Source organism: Atractosteus spatula, chromosome 8, assembly GCF_055471065.1.
Source record: "Atractosteus spatula isolate fAtrSpa1 chromosome 8, fAtrSpa1.hap1, whole genome shotgun sequence".
In the NCBI taxonomy this organism is placed as follows: domain Eukaryota; kingdom Metazoa; phylum Chordata; class Actinopteri; order Semionotiformes; family Lepisosteidae; genus Atractosteus; species Atractosteus spatula.
The window spans coordinates 42,944,348-42,971,194 of NC_142713.1; the positions used below are offsets into that span (position 1 = coordinate 42,944,348).

The window sequence follows — 26,847 nt, forward strand, 5'->3', positions numbered from 1 at the left end:
TCAAGAGGAATCTATTTGGTTGAAATGTGTCTCATTGAGCAAAGGATCTTATCCAGCCATTTCTTTAAAGGAGCCAGGGTATCGGCCTCAACAACATGGCTTGTTTCATACCCCTGCAGCCTTTTGTCTAATAAAGTTTCTCCTGTTCTCAGGTTTGAATGCATGTACAGTACCCAGAGTTTTAACTTAAATACACTTTGCTATTTGTTGCACTTTCATCTAAAACATGGATAATAAATATATTTTTTTCTGTTTTTCAGCCAGCAACATTGAAGTTCTTATGTCAGGAAATGAAAGATGTTATAGTTTGATAATGTGTGCTATGGGATCATATCCAAATAATGAAAAACTGCAAGAAGTTGGTTGTCGTTTGTTCCTGAAATTTACATCAGGTATGTGGGACACTGCAGCTAAGGCTTCGGATTGTGGATTTTATTGTATTCTATGGAAAGGTTACAGAAATGAGGGGTGCATTTTATGGTGACCAGTAATAATCTACTGTTTTCTGTTTTACATGTTGAATTATATTTCTCTTTGAAGTCCCAGTTAAACAATCTTTTGACTCATAGTTGTATCTGCTACAGATACATTCCTTTATAATTGCTACTCACAATGTAAATAGTTATTTTTCACAATCCATATTCCAAAGTATGAAAAATCAAGAATTGTGTGATGCCTTTATCCACAATTAAGAACCACAAGTCTCCATCCATGCAAACATTAATTCATTGATTCTTACTTACCTGAAATAATTGTAATTATAAGTATCTTTATACAAACTTCTTTAAGAAGCACTTTGAGTTTTCTGTGTTTGTGAATGCTATGTATTTTTTTCAGAGAGTTATTATAACATCCTTGTATTAAATGGAGTACATAAAGTCATTGTAAAGGCATCAGAGATGTATCCAAGGAATGCCAGCCTGCAGGCATCTGCTCTGTTTTGCTTGGCTTCCCTCAGTAAGTAAAGTAGTTTATCCTTATTATTGTATAGTTTACCATTTACTGTATTTATATTGGGAAACTATTACCAGTTTGTGTTTCTAATGCTGAAGTAAGGTATTTGATCATTTGTTTGGAGACATGTACTGTATACAAGATCATGACGACAGGCATTAGAGATCCTATGGCACTGTATGTAGGAGTAGAGGTACAGTACCGTGGTATCCTGGCTGATTGCCATTTTGTGCTTGCTCAGTTTAGCCTACCTGATTTTCCTCCCAATTTAATTGGTGAAGTAATTCTTCCTTGGGACTGCAAAACTTTCACTTTCAGGTGGGTGCTACTGTACACTTCAGTGGTAGATGAAAAGGGTTCTTCCTATAGATAGAGCATCTTGGGACCCAGAACACTTTAAAAAGCAAAAAGTTGTTATTATGAGGTTGTATTATTTGCATAATTATTTGTAAACTATACAGTATATACAGTCAAAGGTTTGGAAAAACTGCAAAGTTGTTGGGAAATGAAAAGTACAGTATTCTGTTTTAGAGGCTGAATCCTTTTGTCTCTTTTAGGTCTCACTGAAACCCTCTGCTGACTTATAGTTGTATTAGTTTATTCCTTTAATATAAACTGAGCTATTCTAAATGATCTGTTATTCTAAACAAAGTATGAAAAATGTGATTTCTCCCCAGTTAAGCATAATAATTTTTGTATGCATTGTTAATGCTGTTTTTCACGAAAATATTAATATGAGTTTTTAGTACTATGATGTTTTGAAAAAACATTATGTAAAGCATGATACAATTCTCTTGTGTGGTATTTTATTATAAAGTAGAGGAATGCAGTAAAATGTAGGAAGTCAAAAAGTCTTGAGGTAAAGCTATTATTAGGACTGATGAATTAATGACAAAGAATATTATTGTGTGTCTAGTGACATACGATATCATCTCCTATGTAATGCTGCAGTTGTGTTAGATTGTATGCAGATTGATTTTTAACATCACTTAATTTAAACTTCACTAGAACAAAACTTAAGCTTTTTAAGCAATCCCAAAGCCAGAAAACAACACTGATGGGGACAACCAGTCCACTTCACAAATCTTTCTTGTACAGTAGATAATTTGTCATTACTGCATGCATATCCCAAACCTTGAAACTGCTTCCATTGCCAGTGGAAACTGGAGACACCTTAATGGCTTATTCCTCTCATTACAGCTGAAACAATCATTTTAAACAAGGACCTGGATGAATGGAAAGAGGAAGACGATATCTGCTGGGTGGACTCTTGCTGCAGAGCTCTGGAATTACACAGAGCCAATGCAGTGGTCCAGGTGTGTAATGGCAGATTCTTCCCATGCAGATGCTGCTCAGTTTGAAAATAGGTTTTACTATTTAATTTTTTTTAATTTTTAAACCAGGAAGCTGCTTGCTGGGCCCTGAATAACCTTCTGGTGTATGAAAGTCAGCTTCACGAAATGTTTGGGGATGATGAGGGGAGGTAACAGTTTTGTCTTTTATTTTATTTAATAAATTGGATTTGGATCTAGGCAAGCACATATCTGGACTCCATTTTTATATCTTAAAGTAGAATGTGGACTATTGATTCTGTTAATTATCCTTCCTGTAATATTCATAATATCCATATTATTGACTGCAGTTTTGCTGATGCACGTCCATAACAGGAGGCTATAATAGTGTTTTTGCTTGGCCAACTAAAACTCTGCCTCAGAGCATAATGGCTTGCTGAGACTCCAATAGTTGGATGCTCTAATTATTTTTTAAACCTAAACCTCAGTTAGTTTGTTTTGTTACTAGGTGTAGCAGTCCCAGGCTTGCTTTAGTGTTTTTGTCCATTAAAGCATTACATAAGGTAAATGGTTTAATGAGTTTATTGCACATCATGCTTTTGATAGGGGAATTGTAGAATTCAGTAATAGCTGTAGGTGCTGCTTGAATGAATTGTAGTCAAATTCTGATTATCATGATATCAGTGATATCAATGTTTATTAGTAGTTAATCCAAATCTTTAGTACAATTGTTAGTTCTGTGGGAAGTCTCAGAGTTTTTTTCCCTACTTTTTACAGGTACCCAGTGCATAGGCAGGTGATGGCTTCCATGCTTTTGCATTCATCTTCACAAAGCGTTTTCCAAGCTGCTGCTAATACATTAGCAACACTGGTTGATCAGAACGGTAAGTAATCTAACCCTTAGCTCTCCGTCACTCACATCTTTACCTTATAGAAATCTACCTCAAATGTGTTTAGGATAATTTTGTATTGTAGTGACTGTATGTAGCTGAATTATGTTTTAAGATTTGGATTTTTAAAAAATATTATTTTATTTTTTTAACACCCAGAACATTGTTTAACAAGTAAATTGTCATTAAAGGGCTTTAAAATAATAAATTGATTCTGTGGCGAATGATGTGCGGATGTGTTTTTACACTCATTGACACATTTACTGTCAAAGGGTTTTAATGAAGTAGTTAAGCTGAAATATCTGTTCAACATGATAAAGACAGAAAACATAAAAATACATAAAAACACAAAAAAAGGCTGCAAATTATAGGCGGCTTATTTGGTAGTTGAGTAACTAAGGAAATCTAAAATTTCATCCACATGTTTCTTGAAGAAGCCCTGAGTGTGGGCCTCAAGCTGCTTGCTGGGAAACCTTTATTTAGATATCTTCAACTCATTATGTAAAATATTTCCTATTCTCAGTCCTGAATGGATTGTGTTTTAATTTGCTGTTGTGATCCTGTATCCTTGTGTCTTTACTGAGTGTGAAATAGTTTTCTGGGTTTATCCAATTTCCTTTAAGTACATAAGAAAGGTTTCAACAGAATGGAGGCTGTATAAACAAGTTAGCTTATCTGGTAGCTTCCTTGGCTTCTGGGAAAATTTGCCCTGGTGTGAATGTGTGCATGGCTCTGTCTGACCTGCAGTGGACTGGGTGTATCCTGCCTTGCGCTTGTTGCTTTCCCACATAGACTTCATCTCCCTGTGACCCTGAATTGGAAGAAATGGTTAGAAAATAGGTGGATGAATGAAATGAAAGCAGGGGAGTAGATAATGCAATGCTCTTTTTGTTAAAAATTTTTTAGGAAAATCTTTACAAAGAAGTCATTTGTTAGAACTTTGTTGATTTTTCTCTTTGCTTTTTACCTTTCTTTTTATTAATATTACTGGCACAGAAGCTCTGAAATGATTTAAAATTAAACTGTTGATTAGATGGTTTTAATTTATTTAACAAACGGGTCTCAACAGGTAGACGTAGGGAAATCTTTATCTAATGTACAATGCGCTTCTGTTAGATGTGTCTTGTCCTCTTTATTGTACTTTTTTTGTACACTAATGATTGTAAGAACCTATAAGTCATCTATACACATCTTGTTAAATTTACTGGTGACACAGCTTTAGTCAGCTTATTACAGAGCTTGGTGTCATCATGGGCCCATTTTAAATGATGTTATTGAATGGTACAATGAGTTTTCTTAATTTTCTTGGATGTGGAATGTTTTGAAAACAAAATAACTAATTGATTTGGGGAACAAAGGTACTGGTAGTCCCCCTCCAACCCACTTTTATACACGGTCAGATTGTAGACATGTTGACATTACAAGTATTTTGGCTTGATCATAGATAAAAATTTAAGGTGGAGCAAATGTTGGGAGACCATTTATAAAAAAGGCCAATAGACCTTTTTTCTATGGATGATTTGCCTCTTTAAAGTGCAGAGAACTATTTTAACACTTTTCTAGAAATCTTTTATTAGGAGTGTTTAACATTGTTTATTTGTTGTTTTAACATTTTTTTCTGTTGGCATAGTAACATCAGCACTGCAAATTGTAATTGGTTTGGAAAAATAGTGAACATCAAAATCATCGGGGTATATCAGATCAACTTAAATGCTTTCTACAAGCATCTACAAGATTCTAAAGAAGGCCACAGCATCACTCCAGTGTAAATTTTCACAACTCCCATATGGGAGACAGCACTGTGTTCCAAGGAGTAAGGGTTATAGATCTAGGACATTGTTTATCCCCTCTGAAATTTCACACTGGCATGATGTAAAATAATGATATGTCTTATTGTATTATAGTTTTTATAATATGTGTTTTTTGTAATAGAATATTGTTTGTACTGACAAATTTGTCTTCACTGTTAACACAATATTTATTGAAAACTATAAAGGTGTGGGTTAAAAAGTATTAACTATGAAATGTATTTTTTCTGTTGTCCAGGTAAAATAAGAGCTCTACTGTTGTCAAATGGGTTACACATTAATATTATTGATATGATGAAAAAACACTCCACTTCTCCTGATGTTGCAGAGAGTGCATGTAGGCTGCTTTATAAACTTTTCCAAGTAAGGTAGGTAAAGATTCATTGTACTATATATATTTTAAATTGTTTTGCATACTGAAGTCTAATAATTACTGGTATGCCACCACAACATTGCTTTAATAAAATATGAAATATCAAAAATTGAAAGGAAACAAATAGGTAATTAGATGTTTACTCATTAAAACACCATTTTAAAAAATATTTTGTTTAAAATTCTATCCATTCATGTACAGATTTCTGCTTTTCACACCTCTCACCCAGATCTCCCTTTTTCTGGACACTCTTTCTCACCTGTGTGTGTCCTCACCTACTCTGTCCTTTGATCTCCTGTGATTCGTATTCCAGCCACCTTACTGTCTCTCACTCACACCTGCAGAAGTCTCCATAGATGAAGAGTTTTGTGGCTTTTCAGTGTGGAATTAACCTTTCCTTGTTCCTTTAAAATGACACATCACACAAAGAGAAACCTTTTGTCTCTGTCTATGACTTGTATTAGCTTGCAGTTATGAGTGTTCACTTATCTTGAATCTAGTCACGACTTTCATGACTGTGTTGAACATAATTTATTAAGCCAATAAGATTTTGTATAACATTCAGTCCTTATTGAATATGTTTGTTTCTTATAGGAAACAAAAATATTGCATTTACACTCTCTATTATCAATTTCAAGTCTTGGAATAAATTATTCAAGATATTTCTTGGTACTGCAACTAAACCTTGAGATTGTTTAGACAGTGGTTAGCTTGGAAATAGAATTCTAATATTCAAGGAGATAAAGTATTTTTTTAATCACTTTAACGTTTTTTTTAATCCCTGTAAATGTATCTGAGGTTCATGTTGAAAGTAAAATTTAAGTCTGCCCACACAGGAAGGCTGTAACCACAGAATTGTGTGGTTCTCTCATGGAATTCCCCAGAACTGGTCTTACCCTACTCCCATTACTGAGCTTTTTCACAACATCTGTACCTGTTCATTTACAAATGTTTAAAAAGGTGAAATGACTGGCAGCTCAGTTTTAAAATAAAAAAGTACAGCTTTAAATTATTTGTATTAGACACATGAAAATACATGTTAATATATGTTAACAAGTCTAGAAAATAATTAACATAGTATGTTGTTTAATGGATTTTACAGCCCATTTATTTTTTTATGTCCTCTGAATCAGTGAAAGTGCCACATACATTGAGATTGAGATATTATATTACTGTATTTCAGAATGACAACCCTTGATGAAGTGACCATGGCCATGGCTGAGATATTAAATGCCATGAAAACCCATAACTCTGTGCTTTCAGTTCAACTTGAGGGACTTCGAGCTAGCTTGATGTTGCTTAATCCAGGTGAGTGGTCAGCAGTAGAATCTTTCAAAAATGTTGTTTAATAAAGCAATCTCATCCTAAACACTTTGGCAGAAAGAAAAAGCAAAATAAAAATCTTCATTTTAAGATTTTTACTTTTCTGTGGATTACATAGAATGTCATGGTGATTTCACCCTATAGACAAACATTTTCAATAGATTACAGGCATACATGGCAGACTTCTTGAAGAATATGTGTATAAAATCTTAAATATATTTATAAGTCTTCAAGAGGTGTGGTATAATAACCCCATTACAATGTTGTGTCTCTGTATTCATATCCCCTTAGGTTTTTGGCATACTGTAAGTATGCTATAGAAAAACATGCTAATAATATAAAACCTTGTATTTTCTATTTTTTATGTTGTGTGTTTTTTATTTATCTCTCTGTATTGTGTGTTTTGCCTTATTAGTATATTAGGGATTCTTGGTTGTAAGTCATCTTGGATAAAGGCATCAGTGAAATGCAGAAATGTAAAAAAGATTACTGTAAATGTATTCACAGATTTATTAAAAATTCCTCACAGAAAGCAGCAGTCGCAGTGGCCTCTAATCCTGTTAAGGATTAAATTGTTTTATTTATGTTGTATGCATTTTGAAAGCTGAGTGTAGACTATAAAGGATGCAGAAATATAAAAAAAACAAAGTGCTGTCCTCAAATTTTTAAGAACACTGAATCAAAGGTAAATTCTAAGTGTTTTGTAGCTTTATAGTAGTTAGGTACTTATTTTTTTATTGTTTAATTTTCAAGGTATAATGATTTAGTGGATATTTCTTATTTTAGACAGAAGACTGAAAGAGCATGGATCTTCTGTAGGTGATCCTGACATGGTAGATGTTACTCTGAAAGTCCTTAAAAATCAATGTGTCTTAGAGGGAGCCCACACTGTGTTTTTAGAAGCATTGAACAAGGTAGGAATACTCTTTTGGTATAATCACAAATATATTAGGCTATGAAATAAAAAACAACATTTTATTTAGTTTGAATTTGTTTGTAATTTGTAATATTGCAATTAAAGATTATTTTGTATCTTCAGACACACACACACACAAAAGTGTGTATACCTTTTATACCTTAGCATAAAACCTAGTTTACTATTTTATCTCATTGAAAGAGGTAATTTCTTGGATTAGAAGCTGAAGTAATTTAATGCTTGTGAAACAAAATTTTAAGAAAGTGACCCCAGCCTAATTCTTTAATATACTGTATGGAACATACTGTATGTACATAAAACATGAATATACAAAACACATATACATATTTATTTTATATTTTTAATTCTTTCTCGATTCACATAAACATTATGGGTAACAATAAATCAGTTTAGAAACAAAAGTGGATTTGAATGTTACGGTATACTGTTGTTGTGGCTTAATATTTAAATTACACTCAGGCAAAGTTACAAAACCTGCAGGATGTGACAAATGGCCTCCTCTCATTTGTGACATTTTGTCACAATTTCCTTTAGTATTAACTGCCCAAGTGAGCATCATCTTATAATAGGGTAATTTATTCGGCACTCATACAGTACATAAAAAACATAGACATGAATGTCTAAACAGTGTGGATACCATTTATTTGGAGAAACGATCAGCTAGTACTGTTCTGATTCTACCAGTTCTCATTAGTTAGGTTGATATTCAGTTATTTTATGTTTATATGCTATAGAACATGGACTAAACGTGGTTGTTCCTCATTCGTAACTTGGCCTCCATTCATGAGATTTCTATTTGCTGGGGTCTTTTTGTGGATATTCCATTTATAGTGTTTTTAATAAGGATACAAATATGGTAAAAAGAAGAAATGTTTAAATCTTTTTCATGAAAAAAAACAGCACAAGGAGAAATTCTTTTTCGGTGACCCTTCATCATACCATGTATTTGTACTCATTTTTGATGATTGTACAACTACTACGAATGCTGCTACAAATAAAGTGTAAAGTGTGAAACATGTTTTTCCTGTTTTCTATCTTAGATGTGCTTACGATTATCCACAAGTATGAAAATTCTTTACTTTTAAGTCAGCATGTATATTTAATTTAATTTGATTTCTGTATTGAATTGTCAGTTCATTGGCAGTCCAGCCATTCAGGAGTGTGGCCTAAATGTGCTTTCTGCCCTGGCTGAAAGTTCGGGTGCATTGGAGCTTATGTCTCAGCAAGGAGCATTAGACACAGTGCTGCACACTCTGCAGATGTTTCCCGAAGAAAAAGGTGAGGAAAGGTTTAGTTCCTGCTTATGACCTGCATCTTGTGATTGTCTTCTTCATTTTTTCTGACTTGGGGTTCGTTAGCTCTTGTTAATTCATTTTTTCAGCAAAAACTGCTAATTAAATCTACATTGCCATACATGTGTAAAGGGTATGGAAATTAGCACTGTACTCTGTTACCTTTGTATCATTAATATGCTTATTGATATTGTTTGATTACATTCATTACAGCATAGTTGATTTCAGAATAATGTGTGTACAGTGCACAGTAGTTCATTAAAATGGTAAATATAAGGTATAGCATAGAGAGTAATAAAGTGGTAATAGCATGTCTAACAGGATTTAAAACACAAAAACACTACAGATAACTAGTTCTTTAAATCTCACTGAATAGATAAGATCACTTTATCAGCCATATACAATGTCTTGCATTAGGAATTTGTCTTTTTGCATACCCCAACTTGCTCTCCATGAGACACACAGACAGAGAGAGAAGCTTGGTGTCAGAGCGCAGGGTTTGCCATTTATACAGCGCCCCTGGAGTAGATGGGGTTAAGGGCCTCGTTCAGGGGCCCAATTGAGTAGGATTCCTCTGCCGGATGCGGGATACAAACCGGCAACCTTCCAGACACATTTGCAGATCCTTAGCCACAGAGCCACCGCACTGCCCATTAATGTTTGGTAATATGTTTTATTGTTCAAGTATAGAATAAATTTCAGGCTTTTAACACTGTGTATCACCTAAGAAATGCAGTGTATAAGTATCAGTTCATAGGGATTATAGGGAACACAATGAGAAAATTATTGTCTTCTGTACATTTATTGTCTTTTTTCTTTTTTTATAATAGAAATACACTTCTTGGCACTCAATCTGCTTCATTCACTTATCTCAAAGCAAAAAATGTCACCAGCAGCTGTCCCTGTTTTGGCATCTGTTCTTATGAAATCTTTACAGCGATACCATGACATTCTGGAAGTTCAGTTCAAGGTAATGTCATTTGAGGCCAGGTATTTTTTGAATAATTTAATTTCTAACTTGTTTGTATTCATGCAGTCAGAAACATCTCATACTGTGCAGTTTACAACACATTTGAATAATTTTTGATGCCTATTTAGAATACAAGATGTAAACATTTTCATATAGTTGAAGAGATCTTTATTACCACATAAGTAATTTCATAAGCATATTTTGATAGACACAAAAATGCTTTCATACATTTTTCAGCTCCTATTTCAGAGATCTCTACTATTACATTTATTGAAGAGCTTGAACCCAGCGATAATGACCACATACACTGCTTTCCACTTTGGTCCTCTATAGTGTATACAGGATTACTGGAATTTAGTTCACATAAATTGTGAAAAATGTCCTGGAAAATGGAATAAAAAATAATCATTTTCACTGTCAGTGAACCTTAGAGAACCTTCTTAAGTCATAGTAGAAATTAGGATGTATCTCCAGCTGATATCCCAGTATTTGGAAGCTAAATAATAAAAACCTATTTGAATTGAATATGATTTTTCAGAAATACGTACAGACAGCACAGTTGACAGAGATTGTGTTTTTAGCACTATCGAGTGTCATATAATACTCATTTTTTAAGTGCTTCATTCCAATTCAGGGTCATGGGGGAGCCAGAGCCTGCCGTGGCAAGCAACAGGCATAAGGGACAGTACACCCTGGATGGGACACTAGTCCATCACAAAGCATAAATAAACACAGACATGTATACACCTGCAGGAGGGTCAGTTTTCCCAGAAGCCCCATTATGTCTTTGGACTGTAGGAGGAAACCCATGCAAAATCGAGGAGAACATACAGACAGCACACAGATAGCACCATATGTCAGGAATTGAACCCAGGGCCAAGTGCTGTGAGCCACTACACCATCATGCTGCCCCCTGTGGGATAATCTTTCATTACAAAAGGAAAAAGTGATAATGTTGTGCCATAAAATGTGCAACCCCATTATACATCTAAGAACATAAGAAAGGTTACTAACAAGGGGAAGACTTTTGGCCCATGTAGCCCCTTTGGTAGTTAGTAGCTTATTAACCCAAAGATCTTCTCCAGCAGTTTTTTGAAAGAAGCCATGGATTTAACAACATGGCTGATCTGCTTGTTGCATACTCCCACAAATCTTTGGGTAAAAAGTGCCTCCTTTACTCGGTTTAAAATACATTTCTACATAGTTTTCACTTGTGCCTTCTGGTTCTTGTTTAAAGGGGAACTGCAACGTTATTTTTCTATTTTGGGGTTAGAAAGAATCAGCACTGATGAGTGCATTTCAGATCACAATGAAAGTAAAATGTACAAAGTAAGATGTAAAACCTCCAGTTTTAGAGGAAATCTCCAGATGCCTGGAGTGCCATCACTGTCCAAAATTTGGAGTGAGGCAACAAAACTTCTGGTGACTTGAAGCAGCCCTATTGTATTGTAAACAAGCAGGCTTGTGAATTCATCTCTTTTAATCCAATAGAAATATTGCTCTCGACTTCGAGTTGGTTTTGCCAACTGTACTACTTGTTAACTTTGCATGCAAATCATGTTGAAATGTTTCTGAGGTGAAATGTCTGCTGCATAATCTGTATTTATTCGCTCGTGCTACAAATTAGATTAGTCATTACAGTGACTAATGAGCAGGAAGGGCCGCCTCTTGTCACAATTCTCATGAACTCTTATTCCAGCTGCCGGTGAGACCAGAAGTCTTCAACAAAATGGTGACCATAGAGTACTTTCACAAAGTTCACAATTTTGTGCTTAATTCAGAATTCATAAAATTTTCATCAATTAACTTATCTTATTACTTAGATTTAATATCCAGCCTGAGAAATTAGGACTGCAGTTCCCCTTTAAGTGTTCAATCTGAAGAATTCTGCTGGGAAGAACTCTGTCAATGTTTACTTATTTTTAGGAAGCAACCATTGTTCTGTGCAGCTGGTGGGTAGTTTAATTTTACATTGAAGTATGAAGTGCCTTTTTTTGTCAAGTATACTCTTATTGCTTTTAGGGACTTCAAGTTGCATGGAAATTACTCAATCTATCTACAATTGCTGCTGAAGAGCTTGCAAAGGAGTCTTTCGACACAGTGATTTTTCAACAGATGAACAATTGTCTTCTTGAACAGAAAAACAATTCAGTAAGTTTTTCTTAACCTACAAAAGCTTTTAAGCTTCATAGTTTTGCAAACAATTGTAGACTTTGACTTTTCTGTTTTTCAGGTTCTGAACTTGTGCTGCATGTGTCTTTCAAAAATGGCACATGACAGTGACATTAAATACAGCATGCTTGAAAAGGCCTGTGCAGTATGTGATATAGTTATGGCTGAATGCCTGATTCAGCTTGGGGCTGATATAAATAAGAAAACAAAGAAGGAATCCCTGATTTGTCAGGTAAGAAAAAAATGAAGTACACATTTTTATCCTGACTAAAGTGATATTTATGGGTATATAGAGAGATATTATTTCTTTCTGTAACTGCATGAAAAAAGGAGGTGTGGTATATTACTGCACAGTTTTACTGATCATTTATTTTACCTGATGAAAAATATGAACTAATGGGTTCAGAATGTTGTCTACCATCTCCTCCTACTGGCATTGTGCTATTGCTCTTCTATAATTTTCTGTTGGACAGGTATGTGAAAGAACAAGTTGTCCAGAACTGGTGGAGTTGCTGTTAAAAAGTGGAACACATGAGCAGCATATTCGAAAAGCCCTGAACATCAGCATCAGAAAGCATGATGGTCCTGTTATTAGCTTGCTGTTGAAGAAACTGGGGCTCGATCTAGCCAACAATGCCATCTGTCTGGGTGGATTTAGACTCGGACACATTGAATCCTCTTGGTTAAGTCCATTGTTTTTGGAACGCAGAACTTGTAGTTTTCGAAGAAGAACAAGTAGGTTTGATTTATATATTGTTGTAGCAAGTATTTTGTTATAGCTACTGCATTTCTGCTATAAAATAACATTTTCTTACCTAAACTTTAATTAGTCAGTGGGCCTAATCTGAGGATTCATTTACTCACTCTTCATTGTTAATACATGTTCTGGAGTCTGTAATAAAAACAGCATTCTGCATTTTCTTCAAAGAATACTGCAAAATTGATTTATACACAGGCATATGCAAGATATATGTGTAATATGTTTCATTTGTTCTCATAAAAGATTGCATTAAATACATACATGCATTAAATATATTTGACTATATAGATTATAGTCAAGTATAAGTCTGTCCTGACACCAGCTTCAGTAAATGTGTCAAATGACCTCCTTCATTTGTAATTGTTCTTATGTGCTTATGTGTAAAGTTCTAGAATTCAATCACTTCTGTCTTCATTGGTTTACCTTTGCCATTCCTTTCTCATCTTTGTGGTCTAGCTTTCAAGTATCACGCAAAATGAGCTTTGCATATATTATCCAGAAGAAATCTAGTGTCAAACATCTGGAATTTCCTCTCAAAAATACCCTGCGTTGTAAAGACAATCTTAACATCTTTACCTCTTCAATCAAGGAACTTCAGTGACGCAGTGTTTTCCGAAACAAGAGAGGGGCAAAACAACAAACCATCTTGCATGCCTATGTCTAACACATGACACTATTAAAATGAGTTATTATTTCTTGACTGTCCTGTGTAGCTTTCCTTGGGCTGAATACATTTTAGATATCTGTTTCTTTAAATGTCACATCAAATTTATTAATTATAGAAATTATTTCATTTTATGTTCCATGTACAGGCAAAGGGATTTCGCTATCTAGAGTCATTTTGAAATACCAGAAACGACAGGCTGCCTTGAAGTCTCAGAGATCCATTTCTGATGTGTCCAGTTCGGGATATACATCAGATGAAACCGAAGACTGGGTGTTTTTACCTCAGGATGACAGCAGTGCTTTTATAAATGAAGACATAGAAAGTGATGGTAGGGATGATTTTGGTGTTAATTTGCACATTGGTATTTTCATGTTTCCTGTGATTACAATAAATAATTTAAGTTAGGGGTTACCAACCACGGTTCAAAGCAGTTCAAAATCAGTCTTTGTAAGATAACTAGAAAAAAAGTATGTCATATGTTTAAAGGCAGCTATGGAATACACTCCTTGCAATCACATTTTTGTCATAGATCACATTGTTGCACTGTGCAATCTTGATCAGATTGCATGCTTTCACTAGCTATGAAGAGAAGCTCTATTTCCTTGTGAGCAGATACTGTAAGTTCACCATGGACAAATATCCAGTCAGTGAGCAGTGACGAGTCACATGGCAATCTCTTGGCTGTGAGATGCTCTTGCTTCTGATTGATTGCATGCAATCAGGTTTAATCACACTGAACATTGGACTACATGGAAATGCAAAATGTAAAACAGCCTTAACTTAACTTAACGTATTGCAGTACTCAATGTCCCGCATTTATGTTAGCATGCTCTTCATTTCTAGACAAATTTAAATGCATAATAGACATATTCCCATGCAAAGTAATTGACTTAAATTAACAGTAAAATAGTAAAAATAAATATGCAATACCTTAAATAAGTAATTCATTGAACTACAGAACACATATGATACATAACATACAAAACTCAGACTCAGTCTCGAACTCAGTCTGGAACACTATTGGGAGGTTGCTACACAATTCTTCCACAAGAAATTCCGTCATTTTGTGTTTTATTGTTTGTTGTGTGAAATACAGCCTCAGGCGCCACTCAGGTGATCAGTTGGGTTGATATCTGGTAACTGGGACAGTTATGGCATAAAGTTTATATTGTTTTCATGTTCATCAAATCAATCAGTGACCCCACATACCCTGTGGATAGGGGTTCTGTCATTGTGGAAGAATCCACTCTCTTCAGGATAAAAATGCTTCACCCTAGGATGAATGTAATCGCTCAGAATGGCTTTGTTATTATTGGCGTTTACCTTACACTTGAAGGGTTGAGTGGACCTACACCATGCCAGGAGAATGCAACCCACACCCAGAGCTCCAAGAACCCTTAACCATGGGAAATCAGCACTCAAGCCTATAGGCTTCTTTTTGAATTCCTTTGTAAATGCAACGTTTCTTAAATGCTCTTCCATAAAAATAATACAGTAACTCAGTAAAAAGCAGTAAGTATATTGTTAACTTGATGTTAACATTTTTTCTTAAGTATTTCTGACTCAATTGTAATACAGTATACATGTAAGAAATGTATTTTTTTAAATGTATCATACTGTAGGTATTGTAGAAACCAGCAAGAAAAAACAACATTTTGGAAAATTTTTGACACTAGCTAGTCCTCACTTGGAATAATTGTTGGAAACCACTGATTCCACAGTAAACTTGTTAAAAAACGTTTCTGATAATATGTTATTTATGTCTTAAAATCTAACAGGTAGCGATGGGATACTTCATATAAAGAGGATATCTCAGTCTGATCTTTCTGGGGAATTCCGTGGAAGTTTTGTAACTGCTCAGAAAGTAAGACATAGACATCCCAGTTCTGAGGTAGGATTATTTTTTATCTAAGGAAGGTTTTCCATAAATGGTAGTAATATAGCCAATCTAATTAAAATGTAAGGCAGCCATGTGAATTGCTGTAGTCAAAAATAAATAATGAATTGTATAAATCACATATTTTAGAAAACCAGCCATGGCCTGGATAGCATCAAAACTCTCTATCCTCCCTGTAAATAAAACTTTCAGGATATGGTTTCATGAGGTAAGAGGAAGAAGGCTCTGACAAAAAACTCCCATCAAACTCCCATGAGTTTGAAACTAAGGATGGGCTGAAGTTTTGATTTAATTCCGTTCTGCAGTACCATTTTAAATTTGATGTACTGTATACATTATTCCTCATCTTTTGATCTGTGAAGCCTTCATCAACATTTTCTGTGCATAGTTTTTTTTCAATAGTTTGTTGTTCTGTCTTGCCTAAATAGACTCTCAATAGGGTTACAAGCAAGAGCTACATTGTAGGGGCCAAAATTGACCAAAGTTGTGTGCAGGGATGAGAGTTCTCAATCTGACATACAGAGAGAATTTGGTTCCCCTGCAGGTTGCCTTCTACCAAATAACAGATTTCTAACCAAAACTGCAGACATGACAGCAAATCATTTTACTATCAGCAGTCATGTATTTGTTTTAGTTTTAAGACTGAACAAGTTTAATTTCCATCAATAAATCTAATTAAGCAAGAATAAAATTAGAAGAGAGCTCCCTCTTTACGGGTCATTGCAACATTTGCAAGTCGAGTTTTAACTGTACACTAACCCCACCCGGTTTCCAATAATTTGGAAGTCGCAAAAATGAGATTATAAAATATTTTTTGTATTTTTTAATAGGCCACCTCTTATTAATGCCCATTTTCAGTTTGTATGCTGTGCCTACCTGTAGGGGTCTGTTGGGTTGTTCTAAATTTTCTAGGGGATTTGAACAAAGAGATCGATTGGTACAGCATGATGTGTATGGAGGAGACTATAAACATGCCTGCAGAACAATTCAGTTAAATTATATTTACTGAAAAACAAGCGAAGCCATATTTCTTTTTTTATGGAAGTTGAAAGTTAAAGAGATAAAGGAAACAACCCTTTTCTTTTTTCTGTACAGGGAGAAAGTGGGGATTCAGAGCAAAGTGAGGTGCATCGTCAGAGGTTGAGCAGGAGGTCGTCAAACCAGAAAAGTTAGTGATTAATGTTTCACTTATTCTGAAATTGCTGAATTGGCTACCTTCCCGTGCCAGTGCCGGTATCCAAATGCTTGGGTGGTTTGCATGTTCTCCTTTAGTTTGCCTTAGTTTTTGCCAGGGTCTTAATTTTCTCCCCTATCTTCGATAGCTTTTCTAAAGTGTCCCTTTCCCCATGTCTTTGCAGAGGATTGGTATTCCTTACAGTGGGAGTGCATGCTCTGGGTCCTTTTTGTGCCCTTTGGTTCCAGAATAGGCTGTAGCTTCCCATGCCCTTCACCAGGATAACATGCTTTCTGATTCATTTTCTAAAGATTTTTGTAATGTAATGATAATCTAGTGAAAACTATGGAACATTGTAATTGTTTAAATAAACAGCCAGCAATATAATGTTCCCAACTGCATGATATTAATGCACTTTTGTCACTCTAACAGGTAGATTTTCTTCAATTCTAACATCACCAGAGCATTCATCTTTGTTTTACGTGGACAAGGAATGTATTAAGTTACTTGACCTTTCTGGGAATGAATTAGACAGTCTAAACACCATTGCTGGGCAGAACTCGATCACAGCTTACTTGGAACACATAGTAAGGCTGGAGCTGAATCAGAACAACCTGACAGAATTTTCTCTGACACTGTGTGAAGTATGTATACTATTCCTTTGCTTTCTTGTATGTTAGACCTAACTGTTAAACATTTTGCAAACATTTAAATGGGGCATAATAACAGGCCTAGTGGTCTAGTGGTATAAGAGTAAAGGAAAAAAGAGATTAAGGGTGAAATATTGACCCCACTATATCTAAAAAATCAAAATTATTTAATTTTGTTACAAAATGTGGTCAGGTTTACTTATTACCGTTTCACATACATATTACATTTCCATGTCTTCAAATCATTTACATTTTGAAAATAAAACATCCTGCTATATGTGTACATCCAAACTCAATTTTCAGGATGATACAAATTTGCTTAAAATATTTTTTTGTCCTTTGTTCTTTGTAAGAGTCATTAAAAGTGTTATTGGTTTCAAACCTCATTTGTTGCATGTTTAGAGTTTTTCATTATATTTTTATTATTCACTGATACATCGGATACCTTTTCTTTCTTCCTATGTTTAAGACTCTGAAAGGTGTGACTCACTTGGACCTACACAGCAATAAGTTCCAGTCCTTGCCTACTGGTGTGCTAAGCATGCTCTCCCTCAAGGTTCTCAATTTGTCAAGGAATGACATTGGCCCTTGCCTGTCACTGGACCCCATGATAAGATGCTCAAACCTGAAGCAGCTTGTGTTGTCCTATAACCAACTTTCTTCTTTTCCTGACCACCTTGGGCAAGTTATACAAACGTTGGAGGAACTGTACCTTGAAGGGTAAGTAGAACCAAAAGTACACATCAGAGATTTATTTTACATATTTTAATATTGCAAATGCAGAAACCTCAGAAACTACCAGAGGTAAGAAAAAAAGCTTTGACACATTTTTGTTGAAAAATAACTGTCACAGTATTTTTATTTTTCTGTTGAGTTACAGAATATTTCAGTTAAACTTATGCTCAGTGGCATTCATTAGTGTTCTCACCCTTCAATTAAATATAGCACTGGCACAGATATCCAAGTTTTCCAAATATTTTTAGGTTTCTTTATGGTGGTAAAATTAAAATATTCATGTTGATTTTAATTATTCAATAGATAGAAAGGATTTTCAAGTCCTTTACAGTAGATCTACAGTAATTGATAACTTTGACTTCTTACAAATGCACAAAAGACAGTCAGAATTAAGTTATTTCCTCTTTCGAGTACAGAGATGTAGCCAGTACAGCACGCCATTTCATGTCTTAAACATAATTGAGACTAACGCCAAGCTACAGGAGACTGTCTGCCTAGCAAAATGCTTTCTTCTGCTGGCATCTGGAAGTGAAAAAAAGAAGTACTGTATAAAATGGTAAACTGAAAATACAGAAAACAGCTTCCCAGTAGAATACATATTTGGCTAATAAAATTTAAAAGTGTAACTGCTGAAGTTAAATATCAGGAAGGATGGTAGAAAGGATGCATACATTTTTTCTCCTGCATCCAGAGAAAGAGAATATGAATTGTATAATATAAAGACAAATGTGAAGCCATGTCATATTAGTCATCCCGAGTGTTTAATAATTTGCAGTAATAAACTTTAAAAATGTTTAAATGCAAATAGGTTATTATTGCCTCATTCTAAAACAAATTAAAACTAATTATTTGTATTAGGAATTTTTTAAAGTACTGAAATTCAGTAGCGTTTGGTAAAGATCTGATTTTATTTGTGCTGTCATATCATCACATACACTGTGGAAACTTTACCCATGACTATACAATATATTGTAGAAATGTTATATTCATCAGCTTTTGAGAAAATGTACTGTAACATGTAGGCAAGTATCTGTGCCATAGATCTATAATATATTTTAAAATATATATTTTTTTAAGTAGTGAAGGGGATGGAAAAAAGTAAATTTGAACTTAAAACCTAAACAGTATTTTTACTTCTTCACATGATCTTCCATAACGCTGCATACATGAATATGCAAGCATATATCTGTATCTTAAATTACTGTTTTTCCTAATATGGAAATTTCATGTTGATCCCAGCACTACATAAATATTTTATTGATTTATTGATTTTATTTTATGTTTGATGAAGCTTGGAGGGTTAAACATATTTTATTTTGGAAAGTATATATACAACATATATACCATTCTTTTGAGCTATTTTTTGTGTTATTTTACATTTTACAAATTGTGTATTTAAGAAGAAAAGCAGACAGAAATGTATTAAGGTATTATGTTGCTTGTCTCCCCCATCACTTGTTGTTTTAGGAATAAAATTGCAGAAATAACTTCTCCACTCCCCTTGCCTGAGTTGAGGGTCTTGGATGTTAGCAAAAATGATATTATGGAGATTTGTGAGAATTTTCTCTCTGATTGCCCCAAATTGGAGTCGTTTAATGTTTCTATGAACAAACTCAGTAAGTACAGCTCCTGTACTTCAATGTTCCATTTAATTCTTTGTCAATTTCGTAACAACAAAATTAAATGCCATTGTTGTTTAAATTGATGTGCTAGCTTTTTCAGCTTAGCAGCGTCTTTTAATTTCTGTTCATGCAAAAAACATTTGTTACATCACAGTTACATTACAGCTTTTCTAAGATCAAGTACCTCTCTGGTGGAGGGGGGAGAGGGGGTATTCATTGTGTCCTTACAAGGTTTCCAGTCAATAAGTGACCTTCCACTCACAGGTATTCAATTTGGTTGCCTGAATCAAATGGGAATTTAATAAATATGATTATAGTTGAATATAGCTGCTTTTGAATAACTGGACATGCCAGGTTGATAATAGTGTTTTAATTTCTAATTATTAGATTGGCTAATTAAATCTAGGAATGAAAGACAGCATGTATAACAATATTAAAAAGAACCCTCTCTGAACAAAATATATGCATACATTGTGTAAGGGAATAAAGAATTCTGCAGGGACACAAAGCTGGATAATATTTGCAAGTGCTTGAAAAAGATATAATCATCTGTAGTACTGGCCAGAATGACAACAGTCTAGGAGCATTGATAGTAAGTGTGCTTCAGCAACAAGCACAGATGCCTTGGACCAGGACACATGTCAGACAAATATAGTACATAATGTACTGGCCTCTCACTGTGCTGTTCAGAGATACCAGTGAGGAAGTGACTACACTGTTGACAATACTATGTTTCAGCATCAGAACCGCTTACAAATGACCACCAAAAACAAAAATTGGGGCTGTTACATGGCTACTAAAATTATATTTTTATATAGTAATTCATACCTTTAAAATATTTTCAGTAATAATTTGAAGTACAGTATAGAACATTTCATTTGCAACCACAACCACTGTTTGTATAGCCAGGCTTTTAGACAATATAAAAAACCCTGACTTTCCACAAGGTTGTGGAGGTGCACACTGACACCGTTCCCATTGACAGCACATTGTAATGAGGCAGCACAGACTGAGGCTTATTTGATTCATCAGAGATTGATGCACTTAAAGCAGTGCTCATTAATCACCCTGTTGTATTTCTGTGTACTCCACAGATTTCATTTTGTTTCGCAAGTCTTAAATGTGTTCCTTCTCTATTTAAAGTGCAAGACACAAAAACAATACAATAAAAGAAAGGATATGTTTTTTGACATTATGTTTCTGTGTAGTGTCACCACATAACAACTGATTCAATACTTTTGACAGGACATTTGCCTGATCTGCCATCAAAACTAACAACAATAAAATTATCTCACAATGAATTTACTTGCGTTCCAGATGCAATTGTTAAGCTTCCCTAGTAAGTACCATTTTTAACAGTTTTCACATTTTAGTACTGAATAGTTTGTTTCTACAAAAAGGCTATGTGAAAACATCATCTTCTGCATACAAATATTGAGACATTTTCCTCACTGCATCACAGCAGTCTTTCAGTACTTGCTTATTGTTAGCTATTGATTTATAAAATGTCTGAGAAAATGAAAATATTTTTTAAGAAACTCAAAATGAGTTTATTTTTTAAATTGTTATTTTATTTTAAAATATTTGCCTCGTATACAGTATGTACATGTACTGTAGTTGACTTTTGTTTTTAATGTATACATTTTCACCTGCAGTCTGCGATCAATTGACATGCGAAACAACCAAATCACAGTCCTCCCAAGTCCCTCAGAGTGGGAGTCTAGTAATTTGAGAGAGCTGGTGTTCAGCCACAACCAGATCAGTGAGTTAAACCTTAGTGGACCAGTCTACAAGTGGGCCAGACTGGAAAAGCTGCATCTCTGCAAGAACAAGCTGAAGGAGGTAAATAAATATTTCTAATAGACAGAACTTCTATAAATGAGATGTTTTTTTTTTTAATGCAAACCTTGATTTTCATTTAATATGTGGTTTGAAACATACTTTAATATACACTGCAAGGTGTCATATAACATTTAAGGGTCACCTTAAGGCTGCACAATACTATAATGGGCTAAATTTGTCTTTGGGTTGTCTGTCTTTTTCAAGATAATTCTCTGTCCATTTGGGGTTGTCTACACTGGTAATGGTCAGGCCTGAGGTCTGTCAAGTTTTGAGGTCCCCTTGAAGTTTTCTCTTTTATTGTTTTTATAGGTAGTTTTCTTCAACCCTCTGATGTTCCAGAAAATCTATAGTATTGCATGGACATGAGCAATATTTTCAAATTTTGTAGGACATTAAATTATTAAAATGAACAATAAAAATATTTAGTATCTTTCAAAAAGCTATCTGACCTATTAAAAGAAATCTGGTGATAAAATTCAAAATGTGGAAACCCTTTGTTTGTTCTGTTTTTCCCAGATTCCTCCTCAGATCGGACTCCTTGAAAATGTGACGTCCTTAGATGTCAGTAAAAACAGTGACCTAAGGTCCTTTCCAAATGAAATGGGCAAGCTGGAGCGACTCTGGGACCTGCCTTTAGATGAGCTGCAGCTAGACCTAGATCTGAAACACATAGGTAGCAAAACAAAGGACATAATAAGGTAAAAATTGGTTTGTTTTTATTTAATAAGAAGAATCTTTTCTTTGTCTCTTGCCATTTCAGAGAGTTTTGATATTATACCTGTCATTTTATTACATGATGTTTTATATAATTTTTATCATTAAATTAACATTAAAATTATTTGCAGTAACTAGTTTGAAGCAATTTATCTTTTGTTTTGTGTAAAAGAAAGTTATATATCAATTAGATGCATACTGTGAATTGCAAGAGTATTAAACTCTTATTTAACTGATGCATCCATCGTGACTTGGAAATGCAGTAAGTGTGTGCCTTATCTGCTTAGTCAGAATGGGAACACTGGAAAAAAATAGTTTTTAAAATATATCTTATTTTTTTTTGTCTTTCCATGGCTTTGCTGACATTTCACTTGATTCCATCTGCAGTGTGTTGTCAAAATGTATTCGCTCTTCATATTCATTTATCCATTTGTCAGATTTCTCCAGCAACGTCTGAAGAAGTCCGTCCCCTACTATAGGATGAAACTGATAGTAGTGGGCAATTCTGAAAGTGGTAAAACTGCGCTGCTCAACCAGCTCATGAAACTTAAACGCTCACAGTGTCGTACTGAAAAGATGGCAGTGGCAATAGATGTTAAGGACTGGGCCATCCGTGACAAAGGAAAAAAGAGCATTGTTTTAAATGTCTGGGACTTTTCTGGTATGCTAAAAATTAGAATGCACGTTTACTGATACTGAAATAAGCAAGTTTGAAAACAAACATTAATTTACATAGACCAAATGTATTAATGTTTTAATTTAAAATGTTACAGTATGTTTCCTAGATATCAAATGCATACAAATATATGTGTATTAGAATATTTATATTTATGTCCATGAGTGTTTTTGGTTTTACTTGAACAAATTGTATTCCATGTTTTTACAAAGGGCGAGAGGAGTTTTATGGTTCTCACACTCACTTCCTGACTCCTAGAGCTTTATATCTAGTGGTTTATGATCTGAGCAAAGGAGCAGCTGAAGTTGACGCTATTAAACCCTGGTTATTCAACATTAAGGTAAGGATTTAAATAAATCAAAACACCCTTACAAAAGTGAATATAATGCCAGGAAAACAGAAAGGGGGTCAGGTAACTGAATTACTCATGGAAACTACAGAGTTCTGTTTTGTATTTTCCTAATGTTTTTATTGGATTGTCCTGGATCTATTCATTTCTGAGTAATCCTTTTGCATATGGCATTTTTATTTCTTGTACTGTATTCTAACTTTCTTTATATTAAAAAATATCAAAATATGGGAGTCAATTCAGTTAGACTTTTTCCCATCTACTAGGGAATACATTTTAAAAATGTATTTTTATAATGCAGTGCATTTGGCCTGAACCAGCAATGACTAAATGAATAAGTATAATCTTTTAAACGAGTTTCACTTTGACCAGTCATTCCCTCTTATCCATGCTGGATTTCTTTAAGGCAAGAGCATCATCTTCTCCAGTGATACTGGTTGGCACCCACATGGATGTGACAGAGGAGAAGCATCTTCAGGCCTGTGTTGTGAAAATCAGCAATGAGCTTCTGAATCACCAAGGATTCCCTGTCATTAGAGACTGTCATATTGTCACAGCCACCGAGGACTCTGATTCCATTGGGAAACTGCGCAAAGCCATTGTGAAAGAAGTCATGAACTTCAAGGTAACACATTGACTTTTCTTTTCATTTATGGTTTATTTTATTTTATAACTGAATATTTCCTAGGTATTGTGACAGTAATCTATAACAGATAGTTAAGATTGACAGGGAATGGTAAATAAAGGTAACATCACACCATCTGGCTGGAATTCATCCTAGATAGTGTTATTAAACAGACTGAGAGCCTGTGACCTGACCCACCTCTGCCACCACACCAGATTGACTTTGGGTCCATCACGGGAATAATGGTCTCCATTTAAACATCTGGGTGGCTGAAGCAGTGGGGGTAAATCAAAAGTTCAACAGAAGTGTCTCCAGCACGGACCTGAGCCAACAACCTGTCAGTTGTGAGTTCAGAGGCTTACCCACTAGTGAACTACTCTGTGTTCTCTGCCATCCCCATCAAGGGATGAGCCAGATGAAAATCTAACATGGTTACAAAGCTGATGAGATCTAATGGCGTTACACTTAATTCACTTAATGTGAACTGATGAAGGAGTAAGAAGAAAACCTTTAATGATGATCAAGTTATTTTTTGTAGTATCCAGGTGACAATTCCATGAGGCAATTGATTGTAAGTTAAGGGCTAATTATACCTTCCTGATCAAATACACATTTTACCAACAGGTGTTATTTTATTTTTTATTTAGTATTTTTTTGTCTTGTAAATACAAAACCAAATTGTCCCCTAAAATGTGCAATAACAATACAAATTAAGTTATGTCTAGATGTCTAGATCAGTGATGAGAAGCAACATTTTTAAAGGAACAAATTCAGTTTTTGCACGATGTGTAATGTCAGTAAATGGAAGAGAAAACCTGTATTCATTCTCTTATTCACTCTCATATGACAGTATATGGTCATAACAATGGAGCTCCTACATGGGGTGCTGTATCTGTTATGTTTATTTACATAGCTTATGTTACATAGAAGCTTCATACAGTATTTCATTGCCTTTGGTTTCTGATCACTTGCCTTCATTTAAGTACAAATGTTGTTTGAATTCAGTATACTAATACATTTTCGTGATCAGTTTCTTTCCATGGTTCCATTACCATGCTGGGGTTGGTCCTGATTAGTGTGGTTGTTCACTTCTCTAGATTATTATGTTATGCTTTTTTAAAGTCCTTACTCAGTTGTATCAAACATTAGTCTGCTGAGTGCTTTTAAAAGTCCTGGAAACATGAATCCACTTTGTGGCTTGAAATGTGGATACATGAGGACAGGTTTCAAATGACTGTGTAGCACACCAGAGCCTGATTGTACATCCAATTCTGATCATAATCTTATTATGAGCATGCTTAATTCGGGTAAACAGATTAGTGCTCAAACTAAGATCAGTTCTGGCACAAATTCTGATCTTGCACAGGAAATATGGATTGTGGCCTTTTTTTTCAAAACTACATCTACACTATCTAAAATTATTTAAAAGAATGCTGTGCATATTTGGTCAAAAATATTTTTTTCTAAAGAGATTATAAATGTTTTTTATACTATTATAAGTATTATAAAAAGGACACTTACCTGATCAGAGAGGCAAATATACTTGTGGATTTCAGTATTGCAGTGAAATAGAGCTCTCCCAGCCTCTCTGTACATTTCAGCGGTCCTTTGACAAATGTAGTTGTGATTTATGTTAGTGTATGTTTATTGTCCATACAAGCATATGGCTTGTGATGATGCTACAGATTGAAATTGTAGACTAGTAAGTGAAACTAAATTACAATTAAACTCATAAACTAAATTAGAATTAATCAATTTAATAGCCCTACCGTATGGTCGAAAATGATAATGTGACAGGGATGTTGAAAGTTGCACTTATTTTACCTGCTGCGTGTAAATATTTTTAGTGTACTTGAACAGCATTAAAATGTTCGAACACATCTTAGTTGAGTAAACTAATGCAATATACTGTCAGAGTAACAAAGTTACAAATTCAAAGAATAAATAGATTTATACTGTATAGTGTATATTTTATATTTCTGCATTAGACTGGCATCCTGTCTAGGGTGTAACCTGCCTTGAGTCCTTTGCCTGCTGGGATAGTATCCTGCTCCCCAACAACCCTGTACTCGATGAAAGAGTTAGAAAATGGATAGATGGATTATATTTTTCTTAAAAAAACAACATGTACTGAAGTTGAAGTTTTTCATTGTGAGCGCATTTTGAAAAGACCAGCAAAATCTTATAAAAACTTAAGTGGATTTTTAACTTTATTATCTTTTATTATATTATTTAACTAATACTTTAGTATGAGTAAAACACACCTTATACATTGATTTATCAATACTTTATTGGTGAATTATTGAGTATTGACTGGTTAATACAAAAACATTTGACTATTTTCTGTCCTCACAAAGATTCAAGATCAGCCAGTCATTGGTCAACTGATCCCTGACAGTTACTTGGAGCTGGAGAAAAAAATCCTTCAGGAACGTGAGAGGGTGCCAGCAGAATTTCCGGTCATTTGCCAGCAACGCTTACTGGATATAGTTCAGGAAAATCAACTTCATCTTGATGAAAGTGAACTTCCTCATGCTATTCACTTCCTCAGTGAATCTGGTAAGAGCTGGTTTTCAGAGAATATCTCATGGAAGTGAATAAAACAATCTATACAGTATTAGCTTTTATCTCCTGTAAATGGAATAATTACCCAGTAAAGGTGGAATTTCTGATTTTCTTGGGTGAATTAAATTCTCAGGGGTACTTAATGTAACAAGCATTATTGTGAGTAACTCATCAATTAGGTGTTTTGTGTTTCAGCCCATGCCTTCCATTATTTCTTTCAAATAACATTTAGGATTTTTCTGTTAACAGCAGATTAAGATAAAAGAAAGTTAACTTTGTTTGATGGACTAGGACGGAGTGTTGTCAAGTTACTGTACACTAGTTGATGAGATATTGATTTATCAGATGTGAAAGAAATCCTTTGTGTGAGATAGTGTCAGTGACTATTGACTCTTACAAAAGTTCTTGATTCATCCTGTGTTGCTTTCTGCATGTTCAGGCGTCCTCCTACACTTTGATGATCCTGCACTTCAGCTGAGGGACTTGTACTTTGTTGACCCACAATGGCTGTGTAACATAATTTCCCAGGTACTCAATCAGTCCTGTTTTCAAAAGTCTCT

The 26,847-nt window shown here is 34.6% G+C and overlaps 1 protein-coding gene across 3 annotated transcripts in view; it reads left to right on the forward strand.

Annotated features, from left to right (window-relative positions):
• lrrk2 (leucine-rich repeat kinase 2) overlaps nt 1-26,847 on the forward strand; it is a 53,125-nt gene that overhangs the window by 4,154 nt on the left and 22,124 nt on the right. For all 3 annotated transcript variants that reach the window (XM_088923860.1, XM_088923861.1, XM_088923863.1), the window contains 27 exons: nt 261-392; nt 838-957; nt 2,155-2,270; nt 2,358-2,437; nt 3,024-3,130; nt 5,183-5,312; nt 6,501-6,625; nt 7,427-7,554; nt 8,711-8,855; nt 9,700-9,839; nt 11,862-11,990; nt 12,073-12,243; nt 12,485-12,746; nt 13,584-13,766; nt 15,217-15,329; nt 16,431-16,503; nt 16,942-17,153; nt 17,629-17,879; nt 19,362-19,510; nt 20,762-20,855; nt 21,172-21,358; nt 21,875-22,056; nt 22,510-22,733; nt 22,961-23,088; nt 23,504-23,722; nt 26,080-26,281; nt 26,727-26,815. In XM_088923860.1, the coding sequence (XP_088779986.1) occupies nt 261-392; nt 838-957; nt 2,155-2,270; nt 2,358-2,437; nt 3,024-3,130; nt 5,183-5,312; nt 6,501-6,625; nt 7,427-7,554; nt 8,711-8,855; nt 9,700-9,839; nt 11,862-11,990; nt 12,073-12,243; nt 12,485-12,746; nt 13,584-13,766; nt 15,217-15,329; nt 16,431-16,503; nt 16,942-17,153; nt 17,629-17,879; nt 19,362-19,510; nt 20,762-20,855; nt 21,172-21,358; nt 21,875-22,056; nt 22,510-22,733; nt 22,961-23,088; nt 23,504-23,722; nt 26,080-26,281; nt 26,727-26,815 (4,091 nt within the window). The remainder of the gene's footprint in view (nt 1-260; nt 393-837; nt 958-2,154; nt 2,271-2,357; nt 2,438-3,023; nt 3,131-5,182; nt 5,313-6,500; nt 6,626-7,426; nt 7,555-8,710; nt 8,856-9,699; nt 9,840-11,861; nt 11,991-12,072; nt 12,244-12,484; nt 12,747-13,583; nt 13,767-15,216; nt 15,330-16,430; nt 16,504-16,941; nt 17,154-17,628; nt 17,880-19,361; nt 19,511-20,761; nt 20,856-21,171; nt 21,359-21,874; nt 22,057-22,509; nt 22,734-22,960; nt 23,089-23,503; nt 23,723-26,079; nt 26,282-26,726; nt 26,816-26,847) is intronic.